The 19,278-nt window shown below is 38.4% G+C and overlaps 1 protein-coding gene across 4 annotated transcripts in view; it reads left to right on the forward strand.

The window, feature by feature from the left end:
- The window catches only part of ACO2 (aconitase 2), a 29,840-nt gene extending 21,712 nt beyond the window's left edge, over window positions 1-8,128 (forward strand). For all 4 annotated transcript variants that reach the window (XM_087873115.1, XM_087873113.1, XM_034403633.3 and 1 more), the window contains 4 exons: window positions 1,933-2,124; window positions 3,617-3,749; window positions 6,243-6,364; window positions 7,653-8,128. In XM_087873115.1, the coding sequence (XP_087729241.1) occupies window positions 1,933-2,124; window positions 3,617-3,749; window positions 6,243-6,364; window positions 7,653-7,790 (585 nt within the window). In that variant the 3' untranslated portion in view covers window positions 7,791-8,128. The remainder of the gene's footprint in view (window positions 1-1,932; window positions 2,125-3,616; window positions 3,750-6,242; window positions 6,365-7,652) is intronic.
- Window positions 8,129-19,278: the final 11,150 nt, after the last annotated feature.

Below are 19,278 nucleotides of genomic sequence, written 5' to 3' on the forward strand. Positions count from 1 at the left end.
GCCTGTGAAGTATATAAGTCTATTGCTATTGCTATTCTCCAGTGCGCTGCTTGGAGAATCCAAAGTGTGGGATTATTCTTAGTCTATTCGTCAGAGACTGAGTGTATGTTCCTTTAAATTTTCTAACCATTGCATAAAAGGTTAAATCACTTGCCTTTTCCATTTGATTGTTATCCTCAGTTTCAATGCATTGCTTATTGAGGTATAACTTCTTGATTCTTGTTGTTTTCTGGAATTCAATTAGACAATTTTTCTTCTATTTCTATCATCTTTTGCTTTCTGTCTTTCCTCAGCATTGAAAATATGTCCTGTTTGCAATATGTCAGCAGACAGCAACTTCACTTTCTTCTTTTACAGGATGTTTTTTTTGTTTCATCTTTTCAGTCTAGTGTTCTTCAGGCATTCTTATTTATCAAATCTAACCAATTAAATCTACTTTATCTTCACCCTACAATCATATTAAATATTACTTGGGACTTATCTCATTGGTATGACTCTGTTTTCATTAATTTAAGTTGTAATTTTGCAAATGGAAGTTTATAACCTAAGACAGCAACATATCTTCTTTTTTTGCTGATTGAATACAGTAGTACTTGCAGATTATGCATTTGTTTTTATTTCCACATTTATTATTTCTCAGGTTGTTTATAAATTATTTATAAATAATTCAAGGCAGCAAGCATACCTAATATTCCTTTCTCCTCCTATTTTCCCCACAACAACTCCATGAGATGGATTAGGCTGAGAAAGACAGAATGGCCCAAAGTTGCCCACCCGGCTTTCATGCTTAAAGTGGGATTAGAAGTCAGAATCTCATGAGTTCTAGCCTGGTGTCTTATATAGTCAATTTGATGTAGGCGTTTGTCATCCAGTGATATCCATATGTAAAGGTGTATTGTAGGTTCTTGAAAGAAGGCAAATGTCTAATTGTCTTGAAAAAAATCTATTACTAAGTTTCCTGCTTCAGTTTGTATACAAAGACCACATTTTTCCATTATTCCAAATGCTATTTCGTTCCCAACGTTAGTATTCCGGTATACCTATATGGAGTGTCCATTTCGGTGTTGCATCAAGAAAGCATTTCAAGTTACTATAGAATCATCCAGTCTTTACTTCCTCTGCATATGTGGTTGGAATATAGACTTGATCCACTATAATGCTAGTTGGCTTGCCTTGGATGTAAACTTATAGTATTTTGTCATTTTGTGGGGGTTGTATCTGAGCATCGACTCTGACAACCTTTTATTAATAATGGTAGCTGCTCCATTTCTTCTCTATTTTTTCCTTTGTCCATAGTAGAAGATCGGGTGTTCTTCTAATGTGAAATGACCCATTCCGATCTGCTTCAGTTTGTTGAGTCCCTGAATATCAATGTTGAATCTTGAGTTTCTGCTCTGACATCATGTTTGTTTCTTCACGGTTCTACATTCTGCATACTAGTGGGTTTTTTATTTATATATATTTACAGCAAAGAACTTTCTTTTTGTCTCTGGCATATTAGCAACTACACATTCTTTTGGCTTTCATAATTGCTACTCGTACTTGCCCTCTGGTCTTCCTCAGTAGCTTGTTGGATACTATCTGATCTTGTGGGCTCATCTTCCATATCATGTTTACATTGTCTTGGTTGTGAATATCCATTTGGTTTTCTTGGCAGAATACTGGAGGGGGTTGCATTTCCTTCTCCAGTGGATCATATTTAGTTTGATCCCTTGTCTATAACCTGCCTGTCATGGATGAATGGATGACCCTTCTGGAAATGTATACTCCCAATGGTATAGCTCAGAGCTTCCTTGGGATGCGCAAGCTGCTTCATGCTACAAGGTAATGATCCAGAGGGTAAAATAAATGTTGGGGTCCTAAAGAATTGCTTGATGCTGTCAGAATGCTCTTTTTATGCAGACTGAATGTCTGAAATTATCTTGCATTCAGGTAAAAGGGAAATGTACAACTGACCACATTTCAGCAGCAGGCCCCTGGCTCAAATTCCGTGGGCACCTGGACAACATTTCAAACAATCTATTGATTGGAGCTATAAATATTGAAAATGACAAGGCAAACTCAGTTAGAAATGCATTAACACAGGAGTTTGGACCTGTTCCAGACACAGCCCGTTACTACAAGGTAAGGCTCTGAAATTTAATTGTATTTTAGGCACAATGTGTGTGTGTAGCAGCAGAAAGAGACTGTTTTTCAGTACAGCCATTCAGATGCTGTGAGGAGCCAGAGACCATATGCTCAGAACAGAAGTCCAGAACTGAAAATAGTGGATGTTCTGGGTAGATCTGAGACCTTGACCGTCATTAGAATTTTTCTGTTTTTTAGATGGCTCTTGGAAACACTGGGAAAGAGCACTGTCAGAAAACCTAGAATAACTGTCACTTAAAATAGAGAATATTAAATTGGGTCTAACTCAGTATGAGAACTTTTCTGCCCCTTCTCTTAACTGTGAACACTTTGTTATTATGTTTATGTTTTCCTTAGTTACATTTGTGCTCACTTCACTAGAGTAATTGACACAAGATAACAGGCCTACACATTTAAATGCATTCAAACTTGAGAATGAAAATGTCTTTCCTTGGTGTTTACATTAAATAAAACATTGCCACTACTTATTTATTCTTAGGATGCTAGGAAGCTGAAAACAAAATCTGACACAAGGGTCTCTCAAGGTGTTCTCCAGCAGGCCAGATGTGTTAGGGGATAGGGTGAAATCCTCTATGCATGCTGCTGTCTGGAAAGGTCCTGCACCAGAGGGTTGAAGGTCGAGGATGTGTCTTTTAGTGCCAGGCCTTTGCAGCCTAAGTACCCAAAAGCTTTGTCTGAGAAATGGAAGAGGTAGAGGAAGCTCCATATACCACTTTTCTCTGAACATTTGGGCAGAGTTTTGCAAGAGGGCCTGGTGGTTTAGCAGACTAATAGCATTGTGATTAACACCAGCTGTCTGCAATTACTGTAAGTTCAAATCTCACCAGCTCAAGGTTGACTCAGACTTCCATCCTTTCTAAGGTAGGTAAATTGAGGACCCAGTTTGTGGGGGCAATAAGCTGACTTTGTATAAATATACAAAAGTATGAAGGCTATTGCTTAACGCATTGTAAGCCGCCCTGAGTCTCCAGAGAAGGGCGGCATATAAATCAAATTTAAAAAAAAAGAAAAGAGGGTCGTGGTATTGCTGAAATACCAGCCAGAGGTTGCCCAATCCTGGTATGCAGATGGCATTCTTTATAACTTCACAGACCATTGTGGGTAGTTCTATCTTATGGCTTTGTGAGAGAGGAAAAACAGGCAGTTGCTTAAAAGGAATATATACCAGTATCGTATGCTTTCCCTGATGGCAACACAATATTTTTTTGAAAGACAACTTACGATTTTTTGGAAATTTACCAGTTACTAGTCTCCTTCCAACATTTTACAACTGGATGTATGCTTTTCCCATTTTCATAGCTCTCAAGTTTTCAGATGCAATCATTCATTGTTGTTCTTACCATTTTTTTCAAAGAACAATAGAGTAACAGACTTATTTTTTGCTTTGCTTCCTGACATAATTTATGTATGTATTATACATAATATTATTATGTATTACACTATTGAATAAATATTTTGTTTGTTTCAGAAACATAATGTTAAATGGATTGTTGTTGGAGATGAAAACTACGGGGAAGGCTCAAGTCGGGAACATGCAGCGTTGGAGCCGCGACATCTAGGAGGAAGGGCCATTATTGTCAAGAGCTTTGCCAGGATTCATGGTAAGACTGCCACTTTCTGCAAAACAACTGCTGCTAGAAGGCTATTAGATGTATAATATATTTTGCTCACCAGAATAATAGAATTCATATTTAGTTTGACTTTCTTGTATATCTTCAGGCAATTGGTGGAGATAGAGAAAAAGCAATGTTAATAAAATCTAATAAAACTCAAGACAAAGTAAGAATGAGATTATTTCCTTATTGTGGTATAAATGTAAAAACTTAAATAAGTAAATAAGATAAAAATTGTTTAGGAGTATATACTGTTACAATTGATAAGTTTTGAATTGTTGTCAATACTTGTACCTGCTGCCTAGTTTAGCCCAATTCAGTGCAGTCGATTTTATATCCTCATCCTTAAAGAAAGCATGTGTTCTGTCCCCGTCTCACACACGCACCCCCACAGACAGTCAATAGTGAAATAAACCAGCCGACAAAGGTTTCTCTAAGAGCAGACTTGGCAGCAACCCAGTGACTGGCTGCCAAGAGTCTTTTACTTACGAAGGGAGTGTTTTTCAAAGCCAACACACAACAGATAAGAGAATATTCAAAAAGTCCAGCAATGCAGAGAGGTTTGTTCAATATCAGTTTTTGCTCGTCACAGAGCTTGAACGGCCACCACACCCCCTTTTATACCCTGTGGGGTGTGGTCCAGTGACTCAGCCTAATCCCTGGCATGCCTCTTCCTTTGCTGCGCGCGCTTATCTCTGCGACGCTGTCGAGGGTCCAGCCAAGACTCATCATCATCATCATTACTGTCCACCTGCGGCTGTGTGGAAGTGCTTGGCCCCGGGCCTATCTCTTGGCCTTCGGAGGGCACCGGAGGCATTGCCAGAGAGGAGGGTCCTGGAGAGGGAGGCCTTGCCAACTCCTCTTCTTCACTCTTGGAGTTCTCTCCTGCTGATAACACAGGCTTGGTGATCGGAGCCACAACAGCATGCAGATATCTTGAGAAGGGAACATCATCAAGTGTTCCTGTGACAGGAAGAAAAGTAGCCCATACTTTCCCAAGAAAAAAAAGCCGAGTGTTGGTAATAGTAGGAGATTCACTTATCAGGGGACCGGAATCAGCAGCCTGAGACTCGTCAGTCATTTTAGGGAGGTATGTTGTCTCCCTGGAGCAAAATCAAAGATGTGGCTGAGAGCCTTACTAAAATAATCAAGCCTACAGTTTACTATCCCTTTCTGCTCGTTCATGTGGGGATGAATGACATGATAATGACCCTGAAAACAATATCAGGAAACTATGAGCAGCAAAAAATTTAAGGAGTTAGAAGCACAGGTGATGTTTTCATTGGTGCTTCTAATGAAAAGTCCACATCCAATGAGGGAACAAAGAATTTTAGAAATAAACCACTGGCTTAAGAGATGGTGCCATCAAGAGAACTTTCTATTCTTAGACCACAGTCTGTATTACCTACATCAAGGGCTTCTGGTAAGTCATGGGCTACACCTCACAATAACCGGGAAGAATGTATTTGGAAAATGACTGGCTCAGTTTATCCAAAGGGCTTTAAATTCATTCATTTGTATATCCAGTATAATATGTCTTTCCATATCATTCCAAACATAGCCTATCCATAATGTCAGACATTTTAAAAATTAGTTTATGGATCCATTGTTCACAATTATTCTTCAGTATGTTAAAGTATTTTGTTCCATTTTGTATTAGTAAATTCAAATGCTCTTCTCTCATTGTGATCTTTAATTCCTTCTGGTTTCCTCAACCACCTAGCCCTGTGGTTCCCAAGGTGGGGCCCACGCCCCACAGGGGAGCAATTTGATTTTTAATGGGGGCAATTGGAACTTTGCTTAAACCAAGTTAATGACCTTTTAGGTTTCCTCTGTGTGAGTAGGAGTTCACTTTTTGAATAGTAAGAATTATATGTCATCGGGGGGGTGGGGGATCAGGATTTTAGAAATGCTTAGGTGGGGCATGGCCAAAAAAAGGTTGGGAACTACTGATCTAGCCTTTAAAATCTCATCTTAGCAATTTTTAAAAGTACCTCAGTAAAGTACACAGCCTGTTAATACTTCAATTGATGGCAATCATTTGATAGTGCTAATGCTGGTTAAGAGGGTTAGGGAACTAAGGGTTGTCCCAGTGAGAGAGGATCTATATATATTGTACTCCAAAGCAAGCTGGTAGTAGGATGGCATGTCTGCTTTTATGGAATGGAGTTTTCTGCACATGGCAGGAAAAAGATCTTAAACTCTGCCATTGAAGAGGTGGAGTTAATTTCCTATCAATTTCATCTTTCAGTGAAAAATGAAAATGTTACTTTGTGATAGTACAACTACCATTCCTATCAATTTAACAAAATTAGATGCAAGTAGGGTGATAAGCAATCAATTTCATAAATATTTGAAGGTACTTGTGATGATGAGATGCAAGGCATATTGCAAAATGCACAAATAGCATTGCGGTTTTGCTCTTTGCAATAGTCTACTGGAATGCACATTCTAATATATTAAATTTAAATCTTTTAACAGAAACCAATTTGAAGAAGCAAGGACTCTTGCCACTAACATTTGCTGATCCAGCTGATTATGACAAGATTCACCCTGTGGACAAGCTAAGCATTGTGGGTCTAAAAGATTTTGCCCCCGGAAAGGTAAATGGTCCCAGCTCTCAGCCATACTCCTTCTCCAACTCATTTTCTTGTACCTTCTTTATCATGAACTACTGTATTTCAGGGTTCTGATAATGCAACAATGTATTTGAAAATACATTAATACTTTTTGCTGAATTTTACATATTAAAAATACAACTTATATCAAATGAAACTGAATACTTTATTTGGCCAAGTGTAATTAGACACACAAGGAATTTGTCTTCAGTGCAGAAGCTCTGTGTACATGCAAAGCGACAGAATAATCATAATCATAATAATACCAATAAAAGGGAAGAGTATAGAAGATAATAAGAATAAATATTATTACAACCGTACTGCAAATTACTTGAATTCTCAGAAATATTCAAATCTACAGGAAATTAGAAGAGTGTACAAAACATTTGGAAGATAAATTTTTATTGTTGAGAGTAGCAAACTGGTGTTTTGAGTTCAAGACAAGCTATTCCATGCATTTTGGAAGTACCTCAGGCTTGGACAGGTGTCGAGACTGTTTGGGGCTTGAAACACCTCAGAAGCAGTTTCATATTCAAAATAGAACATTTTTAAATTTTGTGAAATTTCATGTTTGAAACAAAACAAAATGCTTTGCATAGCCCTAGTATATTTAGAAATCATATATGGTGGCTAGTGTTTCTTCACTCTAGTAGCTGTGTTTTTTCCTCTTTCTTTCAACAAAATATTTTGTTATACATGAATTTAAAGAATACTTATTGTATTTTGGGGAAGAATTAAGTATTTTTTTCAAATCTAGTGTTGAGAGTGGAAACTGAATACTTGCCAATGCTTCATGTGCTGAAGCAGCTACACTCACTTGGAGATGGTGCTTCTCTAAACTTCTTCAGCCTTGATGCAGGAGCATTCCAGAGCACTATTGAGATTTGAAGCATTGCAGGGATATTAAAATGGGGGAGAGCAGCATTTCTTGGCTGGTGTGTCTTAACATTAATGGGTTAAAGTAAAATATTTAATTTAAGAGGCCTACTAGGGGAAATGCTGTGTTCTGCCAAGTCTAGCACAGTACCTGGATCCTTACATATTTTGTGTTCAATATTTGGTAAGATTTGCTAAATGATCAAATGAGGGAATAAATTGTGGCATATTATGTGGACCCCTAAATTCAGAAACTATATGTTCCTAAGTTCCTGTGGTAAATGTTTTAGAGGATATCAGATGTCTAAAAACCACCAGAGTTAATGATGATTTAACAAAATGCATACTTATCATAGGAAGTCCAAAAATATATATATTTCTCTAATTTCTCCAACAGCCCCTGAAATGCATCATTAAACATCCTAATGGGAGCCAAGAAACAATAACATTGAACCACACCTTCAATGAGACTCAGATTGAGTGGTTCAAAGCTGGTAGTGCACTCAACAGAATGAAAGAGCTACAGAAGCACTGAATCTACACACATAATGTATCCAGTGGACTTGATGAGTAATCTCCATTAAAGTGCAATTCCACAACAATTCTTGAGAATAAATGTATGTGATCAAATGTAACTTTAGCTTCCTATTCATTTCAACTCACTTGCCTACACCAATAAAAGTATTTTCTTTCTTTTCTTTTGTCCATTATACAGTTCTATCTTTCATTACTGCCTGTTTTCGGTTGTCTAATATTGCTTCATATTTATTTTTCAATTATTTTCTTGCCCAGTAATTTCAGTGATGACAAAAGAATGAAAAATTAGATGATTATTGCTCTTGTGGAAAATAAAATTGTAACTGACATACCTGATTGTTGAGCGTCCCTAGTAGCACTTTGTTCAAGTTTGTGAGGAATGGAAGCATGAGTGTGGAGCTAAAATTGAGAGTGGGTTGTTTGAAAACTTAGCAATATAAGTACCATAAATAATATGTATACACCTGGAATCATGAAAATTTTAATTTTGATTACAACCTTATTTGTCTTAAAGAGTTTCAGTAAACATCCTGATCTATGAATAATTTCTGCTGCAATATGAAACTGACAGCATATTGATATTTCCATATATCAAGTAGATCTTTTCCCATTTGACAGAAATTTCTACCTGTGGCTCAGCTCTAAATGTCTCACTTCTCTTCTTTTATAATGTGCCTACCCATCCCATCCCTATGTCTTACTTTTAAAAGAAGCAGGAAAAATTGAAAATAATTTTAGTGGTGACTGTTTATAATCCTGTTTATTACCATGTTTCCCTGAAAATAAGACCATGTCTTATATTTTTTTGAACCCCGAAATAAGTGCTTGGCCTTATTTTCGGGGCAGTCTTATTATTTTGGAGCACATGGAGGAAACCAGAGGAAATGGTGGGGACTGGCTGCCCATGCATTTAAATATTTTCGGGAAGGGCTTATTTTCAGAGGGGGCTTATTTTATATATTTTAGGTATAGCTCTGTTGTTGTTATTGTAGTTTTCTGTTTCCTACTGAGAAATAGATTAGTTCACAAAAAGATGTCTTAGTGATGCTATGAGCCTGCCACCTCTCACTGCTTCCCTATTGTGTTTAAGTGACTCTTTTAAAAACATAGTGTGAAATGATTTCATATTAAGACACATTCATGTAGTGGAATTCCCCTGGTGTCTTTGGGATATATTTCAATGCCCATCACATTCAGCCAGGATGATCAAGAACTGTCTTCGTAGTGGATGATGGAGATTATTAATCAAATATAAACAGATTATCAGATGATTGGTTTATAGCCAAAACACTCTAAATTATTTCCAAAATATCAATGGCATTGATTCAGAGTTCAGCTGCTTTTCATATCATCTGTTTCCTATACAACAAATATTAATGCTTTGGGATCATTCTGGAATGACCTATACCTTTCACAGAATAGTTTGAGAGCATGTTTTTATTCAATCTGCATGTCTAAATTGTCAGCACCTTCCTATTTTTACATCAACATAAAGAGTTTTCAGAGAATATTCCCAAAACTAATTTTTGACATAGAATACATTTTTATGTAATGAAAGCAGCTTATCATATTTCTCAGTATTGAGCCATGCTATGAATATTAATTAAAGTGCTATTACATCTTCCTGAAATCACTGAGTGCTGCTCTGATACAGTTTGCTCTTGTACTTAGTAAGTTCTTGAAAATTACAGCTTTTCAAGTGATCAAAATTATTAAACACAGTCATCCCCTAAATTTCTAGAGGCCTGGAATACTTAACTATCCAAGCTGGTGAATTATGGAAAAGCTAAACAACATATTACATTTATGCAGGGAAAGATACTACTGTAACCAACAAACTATATGAAAAAGTCAAAACCAAATTGATAATATTTAGATATTTTTACCCTGCTTTTATTATTTTTATAAATAATTCAAGGCAGCAAACATACCTAATCTTCCTCCTATTTTCTCCATAGCAACAAAGCTTTGAGATGAGTTGGGTTACAAGAAAGTGACTGACTGAAAATCACCCAGCTGGCTTTCATGCCTATAGCAGGATTAGGGCTCAAAATCTCATGGTTTCTAGTCGGGGGCCTTAATAAGTAGACCAAACTTGGTTTCATAGTACTTATATGCTTGGTGCTTTAGCCATTTGACCAATTTGGCTCTCATAATATTTGTATCAGCGTTAGAAATTAGTGCTATTTCCTGCTTCAAGTATTGTGCATGAGACTTTTCCTTCCTGAAAAATTGAGCACAGTGAGATGAGCACTGAACACAAATAAATTCATCTTCAAAAACAAAAGAACATAAGTACCCCCGAACAGAGGTATTTTGGCATTTATGAAACTGCTTCCCATTTTTCCTCTAAAATGTATCTGCCTCTGCTTGAAAGGTGCCAGTATTTTCTTTTTAAGTGGGATGTAAGAATTGCAGGCTCTCTTGGCTATGCTTATCAATCAGCTAAACTCCTGCTATTAGAGAGGGATGTGCTTCATTAGTTATTGATGATGGGACAAATTAATTTTGAGCTATGTTGAGCATAGTGTAGTAGCTTTAGAATCTTGATATTTCTTGCACTAATGAAGTGTGAATTACAAGTTGTGTAGTGAAAAACTATAATTCCATAGAATTATATGTATATCTAATAGTTTTAACTACAGATGTAAAACTACTCATAAACAAGATAGTTTTTGTAATAGATTTTAGTATTTTGTTTCATTGCTATTTCATATTTGTTCTTGAAAAGGCAAGAAACACCATTGCCTAAAGATAGATGCAATGTCCAGGAAAAAGCAAGATTTTTCTAAATAGCAACATAGGAACAACCACCGCTTCCTAACACAGAAACTTGGCTGAGAAAGCTGGATTTATTTATTTATTTTTAAGTAACTCATGGACACATTGCGTTCTGAACCAAAATAAAAATGTAGCTGTTATCTATCAATAGTTTCCAATAAAACTTGGCTCGTTTTGCACAGTAGAATACAGGCCACCCACCTAACCAAACTAAATACAATACTCTTAATCATTTGCTTACAGGAACATAATGACATGAAGATAGGGCAGCTGAATGGTTTCTACTTGTACTGTTAACTTTTTCAGCTGCCTTGCAATCTAGTCTATATTGCCAATACGAGGCTCATTCATTTTTGGTTTTATGTTATTTGCACACAGATGAGATTCAAACCAGTCCAAACCAGGCGCTGAAGATCTGGTTCTACCAGTGGGCTCGGGGAACCCAGAGTGGGATGGAGCCCATTAAATGGGTTGTGTGATCTGCTGTCGCTCGGGGGTGGTGGTGTGATTTTATTATACTATATTAATTTATTTGATTCTTTTTATTAGTTTTATTGTTTTAAATGTGGTTTTATATTCTGTAAGCCGCCTTGAGTCGCCATGGGCAAATAGATGGCAATATAAATTCAATCAATCAATATAATGAGATTAGTAGCAATACAATACCAAGTTTCTTTTCCGGCCATAGCTTTTGCTGAAAGTCCAAGACTAATAAGACAGCACATTGGTACCCCATATGTTAATCCCTTCAAAGTGTGTCAGAATTGGTTTAAATGCTTGCTACTGTGAAAACAATAAAACAGCTGATTACTTTCATACTGCTTGCTTCTATATCTCTTCCCTCAATAAATGTTTTGTTTTCTTAAGAACAAAACAAAATGCATATCCTGTGATGTTAGAAAAGAACTACTATACTGCCTATCTCGAGCCAACAAAACAAATCCCATTTTTATATTATTTTTTTACATGGATGACATTAAGTTGTTTGCTAAGTGTCAACATTGGCTTGCTGGTCCACTTGACATGGATCTGCAGGGAAGACACTGGGATGTCATTTGGCCTGGAGAAGTGTGGCCAGATGGTACTTAAGAGAGGGAAGGTAGTTAAGACTGATGGGCTGGAACTACCAGCAGTACTGTTACCAATTCCCAAAATCTGTATACCAACCAGAAAGACGGCAGGTAGAGTCTGGTGAGTGTCAAAGCCCCTGCCCTGGACAAAACCCAGAACATCCAGGAATACATAAGTAAAATGAGCTGTTGAGGCAGCAGTAGACCTGGGAGGAAGATGAAGCAGAGGAAGTGCCATGGTAAGAAAAAGACCCTGTATACCAGGGGGCCCCAACCCCTGGACTGCAGCCTGCTACCTGGCCGCTGCCCGTTGGGAACCAGGCTGCATAAGCAGTGGATGAGCACACAAAGCTTCATTTGCTCATTCACAGGATTAGGTTGAGCACACAAACTCATCCCCTCCTCCCCCCACCCCCGCCACGTACCACCACTGGTCTATGCAGCCAAAAAGATTGGGGACCGCTGCTGTGTGGGATGTTCTATTGATAGCAAGCTACGACGGCAGACTAGGAAATTCTATGAGCAACTAGAAAGGGCTTGACTAAGAGACAGCAGTGAGGCGCTGATCATTGCAGCATAAGAACAGGCGCTAAGGACTAGATTCACCAGAAGCAAGGGCCTGCCACACTAGACAGGTGCAAGGTGTCTAGTGCAAAGTGCAAACTATGCAGAGAGGCCTGAGAGAGAGTCTAACACACAATAGCAGGGTGTAAGATTCAGGCAGGAACAACATACACTCAGGGCCGGATTTAGATTGAAAGAGGCCCTAGGCTATTCCACTTATGAGGCCCTTTCACCAGTGGTGGGATTCAATATTTAACAACAGGTTCTGTGGGCGTGGCTTAGTTGGGGGTGTGGCTTGGCAATGTGACTGGGTGGGCGTGGCTAGCTGGTCACGTGACTGTGTAGGCGTGGGTAGCTCATCATGTGACCGGGTGGGTGTGGCTATGTGCATAGACTTTTTTCAGAGGGCTGAAAAAAGTCATTTCTGACTGGGCCTCGCACTTTTGACCGATCCTCACACTTATGATCATCCTCACATTTATGCCCGTGCAGCTTTCTTAACAACCATCTCACTCATTTCACAACTGCTTTTCTTCACCATGGTGACAAGATAGGGCAAAAAGGTAAAATGTGAGGACAGTCGTAAGTTCGAGGACTGGTCAAAAGTGCGAGGACCAGTCAGAAATAACTTTTTCAGCTCTCTGAGTAGTCCATCTGCACAAAAGGACTACCCAGAGGGCTGAAAAAAGTCATTTCTGACTGGGCCTCGCACTTTTGACCGGTCCTCACACTTATGACCATCCTCACATTTATGCCCGTGCAGCTTTCTTAACAACCATGTCACTCATTTCACAACTGCTTCTCTTCACCATGGTGACAAGATAGGGCAAAAATGTAAAATGTGAGGACTGTCGTAAGTTCGAGGACTGGTCAAAAGTGCGAGGACCAGTCAGAAATAACTTTTTCAGCTCTCTGAGTAGTCCATATGCACAAAAGGACTACCCAGAGGGCTGAAAAAAGTCATTTCTGACTGGGCCTCGCACTTTTGACCGGTCCTCACACTTATGACCATCCTCACATTTATGCCCGTGCAGCTTTCTTAACAACCATGTCACTCATTTCACAACTGCTTTTCTTCACCATGGTGACAAGATAGGGCAAAAACGTAAAATGTGAGGACAGTCGTAAGTTCGAGGACTGGTCAAAAGTGCGAGGACCAGTCAGAAATAACTTTTTCAGCTCTCTGAGTAGTCCATATGCACAAAAGGACTACCCAGAGGGCTGAAAAAAGTCATTTCTGACTGGGCCTCGCACTTTTGACCGGTCCTCACACTTATGACCATCCTCACATTTATGCCCGTGCAGCTTTTTTAACAACCATGTCACTCATTTCACAACTGCTTTTCTTCACCATGGTGACAAGATAGGGCAAAAACGTAAAATGTGAGGACAGTCGTAAGTTCGAGGACTGGTCAAAAGTGGGAGGACCAGTCAGAAATAACTTTTTCAGCTCTCTGAGTAGTCCATATGCACAAAAGGACTACCTAGAGGGCTGAAAAAAGTCATTTCTGACTGGGCCTCGCACTTTTGACCGGTCCTCACACTTATGACCATCCTCACATTTATGCCCGTGCAGCATTCTTAACAACCATCTCACTCATTTCACAACTGCTTTTCTTCACCATGGTGACAAGATAGGGCAAAAACGTAAAATGTGAGGACAGTCGTAAGTTCGAGGACTGGTCAAAAGTGCGAGGACCAGTCAGAAATAACTTTTTCAGCCCTCTGAGTAGTCCATATGCATAAAAGGATACAGCAATAGAGAGGGATGAAGGAAGGGAAGGGAAATTAGAGTAGGAGAGAGAGGGAGGAAGAGAGGAGGAGAAGGAGAAAGGAAGAGGAAGTAGGGAGGAGAAGAAGAGGGGGAGGAAGAGAAGGTAAGAAGGAAAGAAAAGAAAGGTGGTAGGTTTGAGGAGAAAGATTGCTATACAATAAAAAAGATGAAAGGGAAGAAAGCCAACCCCAAACAAATATAAAGATATTAAGATAAAGAATGAATTGTTAAACTTTAAAGAATAAAAGAGAACAAATATGAATAAATAACAATAATTAGAAACACACATACAAACATACAATCTATTTTCTTTGAACAGAGTATTTGGCCGGTTCACAAATTTAAACAGTGTTTAGTCATTTCAATTAAATTTACAATTTCTATATTTCCTTTTTGCCATATTTATTCCTCATCTATTTTTGTAAAAAACCAATATTACCCTCATCCTCATCTCTAATCTTAATCAAATTCAATTTTTCCCTTCTATTCTATATTATACCCCTTCCCATTGTCATCTATTTTTATATCCATCCTCACATTGGTTAATTATGTAATATTAGTTGTTTAATATAAATTCAACATTTTAATATAAATCAATTAGTTATATAACTACCTTTTTTGTATATTAATCAATATGAACATGAATATTCCAATTATTTCCATGCAATCCAATTTCTTACAAATCCATTAATTATATTTACCAATAATAATAAACCAAATAATTTCCCCCATATATTCCTCCAAACCACAACTTAACCATTTCTGCTTTCAGAAATATACAATTAATAGTATCTCAATTATTACAATTCCCTAGTTAAATACAGCTTTTTTTTCTTTTGTGTTTTAAAATCCTGAACTCTTCTCTTTTTCCCTAAATTTCCCATTGTTTGCACGTACCTTTTTTGGTGAGGAAAAAGAAAAGAATTCTGCCTGCCTAATTTTCCAACCTTGCAGCAACAGCAAAGCAGTTTCACTTTCGTTTCTCAGTATAGCTAGGGGAAAAAAAATCAGCACTCTTTGGAAGGAAGCAAAACAGCGAGACAGATCAGCTGAGAGCCGGGAGGCCAATTAGCCTATGCTGGAGCTCCGGGGGCCAATAAAATTACAAAAAAAACACCGAACCCTTTGTTAAATTGCTGGCTCCCCCGCCCCTCGCCCACCACTATTTATTGGCAATAAATAGTGGTGCGGAGGGGCGGGGGAGCCAGCAATTTAACAAAGGGTTCGGCGGAGCCACCTAGAACACCCAGAATCCCACACTGTGTAGGCCCCTCTGGATCTTGAGGCCCTAGGCTGAAGCCTAGTTAGCCTATAGGAAAATCCGGCCCTGCATACACTGAACAGCCAAGTAACTGGCAATGTGTACAGGAACATCTACACACACTATGGACTAGATTCTCCCAAGTCCAGATGGGAGATTCCATAGAAGGTTGTGGAGAATAAGAACATCCTGTGGAACTTCCAGATCCATACAGACAGGCAAGTACTGGATATTACTGGACAATAGACAGTGGGGATGATAGATATAATGGTGCCAGATAACAGCAACATCAGGAAGAAAAACTATGAAAAGCTGGAGAATACCGGGGTTGAAGGAGGAACTAGAGAGGATGTGGAAAATAAAATTCAAAGTAATCTCAGTGGAAGTAGGAGCACTGTGACTTTAGTGTGACACTGTGACTCTTAAACTGGGAGAATGGCTCCTGCAGATCCCAGGAATCATATTAGCTCTCTATCCAGAAATTAACAGTGCTAATAACAGCTAAGATACTGCTCAGAACTCTCAAACTCCCAGGCCTCTGGTAGGGAACCCAAGTTTGATGAAGACATATACCACCCACTCACATAGGGGTGAGAAGGGATATATAGAGATATAATCAGTGCCATGCTAACTCTATCTCTATATTTTTTTTCATCAACGGATTTGCACAGATCCAATGCAATCTAAGAATGTCTTCACTCTTTCATTCCATGAAAGGCTTCCTTTAAATCATACACAAGAGTCTCATGAACAATCTAAAAGCTCCCTTTGAGATCCAACAGGGTCCATAAAACTGCCGTGAATGGACCAAAATAAGTTCTACCTCCCTGTGGAGAGGTGATGTGGTGGCAGCAGCAGCTATGAAGACCTCCAAACAGTCTAATAGTAGTCTGACTATGGCAAGGGATTGTTAACATGTCCCTCTGCCCCCATCCAGATCGTATTGCTACTGCTCTGAACCAAAAAAGAATAATTAGAGTGTGATCTCTGCTCTTTGTCAGGCTCTAAGTGACTAGGATCAGGCCCATGATTGATGCTTTGTTAGCTGCTGATGAGTCACCTACAATGAAAGCAGGTTGAAATCTCCTAGCTAGCATTATAAGTCTGGGAAACCCCATTGTCAACCATTGACAATTAAGCAGCTGAGTGGGGGAAGCTCTTATTGATCATAAAGACAATACTAATAACAGCCTTGGATTCCACCTTCACCAGTAGGGTCTCCATCCAGGTAACTAGAAAGTTGTGCCTCTGAAAGCCACAAGAGTCTCCCAAATAGCCAATCCATAGTCTCTATTGGGTTGGGGCTCCTGAATACATTTCTGAGAGCAACTCTCTATCCTGATCTCAATTACCACATGATGAAAACATGTATAATTACCCAAGTATATCTTTTACATTAGTTTTACCTCATTTAAATCTAGGTTTTGTAATACTTTAGTTTTCCTCGTATTTTTAATATAGCTTTATATTTATCTTATATGTTTTCATTATTTTCACTATTATCCAGCTTAGGAACCCTTAGGAGTAGAATAAGTAACAAGCAACATGATAAATGTTTTTAACATTATTTTGTAGCATTTCCTTCCCCCACTTTTTAAATCACAATGGTTATCAATGCTGAGATTGTCAGGCTATTTTAATGTTGTGGCATACATTTGTATTTTTCTTTGGTTGGTTATTCTAGTAAAAAAAAAAAACAGAATGGAGTAAAAATGGTCCAAACAACGAAGCAAATTAGAAATGTGCTGATCTCTCTATTAATAATACCATCGTTAGGTATAATTTGCCATGCACCCAGGATAAACAGATGTTTTAATGCATAGATTTCTATGAGCATTCATATTTATTTGTTTATGCAATACTTAAATAACTATTTTGAACAAAAAATTACTTTCTCTTCTGAGAATGTTCAACCCTAATATACAAGTAAACTGTTCTCACTTCTTTCCTCCTTTTTCCTCTAGATTTAAATAGGAATGGATGCCTTTTGGACAAAGCCACATAACATTTAAATTCCAACAATGAAATAACCATTAGTTTATAAACGTGAACAAATATTAAAAGGTATCAATTATATCTTGGTGGGGAGACTTTGAATCCTCATATGATTGATACATAATTCTCAATTAATATGAAAAAAGGGGGGAGTGGAGAGGAGGAGGAAGCCTCAGCCACACAAAAGGAAGAACTGCTTAATTTCTTTTGATAGAAATTCTGTTCACTGGTATAAAATCTCCCCTCCTTCAGTGGAAGAGATTTATATTCAGGTCTCAGATACAATCTGTTGTGAATGGAAGCATCTTGGCACATGGAATAGCCTTCTTTTGTGTATGCAGAGCCCAGCAATCTTCTCCAGCTAAAGCCATGGAAAAAAATGTTAATAACAGATGTGAAAAAAACACTGATCTGTATAAGCAATTGTCTAGATATGCTGAAGCCTGGGAGACCATCAATTTCATTCAGAAAACAGTTTGTCCTTCTAAGATAATAGAGAAGTGACCCCACATGGAATTTTAAAGTTCTAGTCTAGATGTTTCTATATTTTGAATGCTTCAAAGATGAACCAAAATAGTTTCCCAGAGTTCTTTCCCCCATTATCTCTAAGGGGCATAACAAACACATGATTTGCATGCAGAAAAAGCTAACTTTGCTACTATTTCCATTTAAGACAGGTGGGGAACTTGCAACCCTTGGGCTACATATAGTTTTGTACTCATTTGTTGTTCCCAGATCACCCAGGTTTACATAATTGAATTTTATGGCAAAACAAAAGCTATTATTTATAACCTTTTCCTTCTTTGGGAGTAAATCTGTGTGCCTGATACATAAAAATGCAAAAACACTGTAGGTCCACCAAGCTTCTGCAAGGTTTAGTCACAAACATATTTTTATGTTAACTGCTGCAGCTGTAAAAAGGAAAAAATAGGCTGAATCTTTGCAAAGGTCACTACCACATCAGATTTGCCTCACCAGGCCCTGTCCTCCCAAAAGATAAGGTTCTAAAAGAGAATTATCCTATTACCTGGATAGTTACTGCTAAAGTAGCCAGATTCCTTTACAACTGGTACTCTACAACAGTATCATCTAGCTAGGACAGCGAGAGGGATGATGCAAATTACCGTCCCAACAAACCTGGATTGTTCTGCAAGAGGTCAGATTGCAGAAGATTGCAGAAAACCATACTGGGTTAGATAGGCAAATGCATGTGAAGTCCCAATTTTAGAAAGTCCTCATCCTCATTAGATGAGAATAGAATTGCAGACTTCATTTTTGTAGTAGGTAGTTAACTAGGTTTTTTTAGTATGTTCGGCAAACCGAACCTCGATAGCTTTGTGGACCTTATTATTTTGCTTAGCGGACACTGAACATGCATAATAGTAGCTGGCAAGAAATCTTACTATGGAAATAAGCAGACATGGCTGGAATTGGCCAGCCACAAAAGAGTGCAGGATCTGTTGCTTTTGAAGGTTGTGTAGGAAAGGCAATGTCAGCACCTGGGTGGTTCTTACCTTTATATAGTATGCAATTCCTAATAAAGCCATCTTCTCTTTTATTCAGCTATTAGCAAATGTGTGAGATCTACCTCCGCTTTCCTACCCAGTGAGAAATATTCCCGAGGCATGGGTTGCTGGTACAGTATGTACTGGATGTATTCACTAACTTGCCTGAGATTCAACTAGTCCAACTCATCTCAAGATACTTTGTTGCTTAAGGCAAAGGCCATTTCCCTCCCCACTTCTCCCTTCTCCCTTCTCCCCCACCCTCCACCTTAGCCAGGCTACTCATTCAACCAGACTGGTAGATGACTCTCATTGCAGAAGAAAGGATGGGAAAATAGCATCTTCTACTACTACACTAAGGTAACAGGCCAAAGCTTCGAGGCCCAGAAAAAGCTGCACAGGAGGCTCCTTTTTACAAAATTTGCTTCCCTTCCGGCCCAGGTTTGTTCCTACAGACCCTCTAGAGATTGAGCAGTTGCATTTGGTAAATTCTCGCAGAAAAGGCTTTGTTGTCTAGGCGAATGAAAGCAACTCAT

The sequence above is a fragment of the Pantherophis guttatus genome, chromosome 7 (assembly GCF_059756535.1).
Source record: "Pantherophis guttatus breed Tessera chromosome 7, ASM5975653v1, whole genome shotgun sequence".
Taxonomy (NCBI): Eukaryota; Metazoa; Chordata; class Lepidosauria; order Squamata; family Colubridae; genus Pantherophis; species Pantherophis guttatus.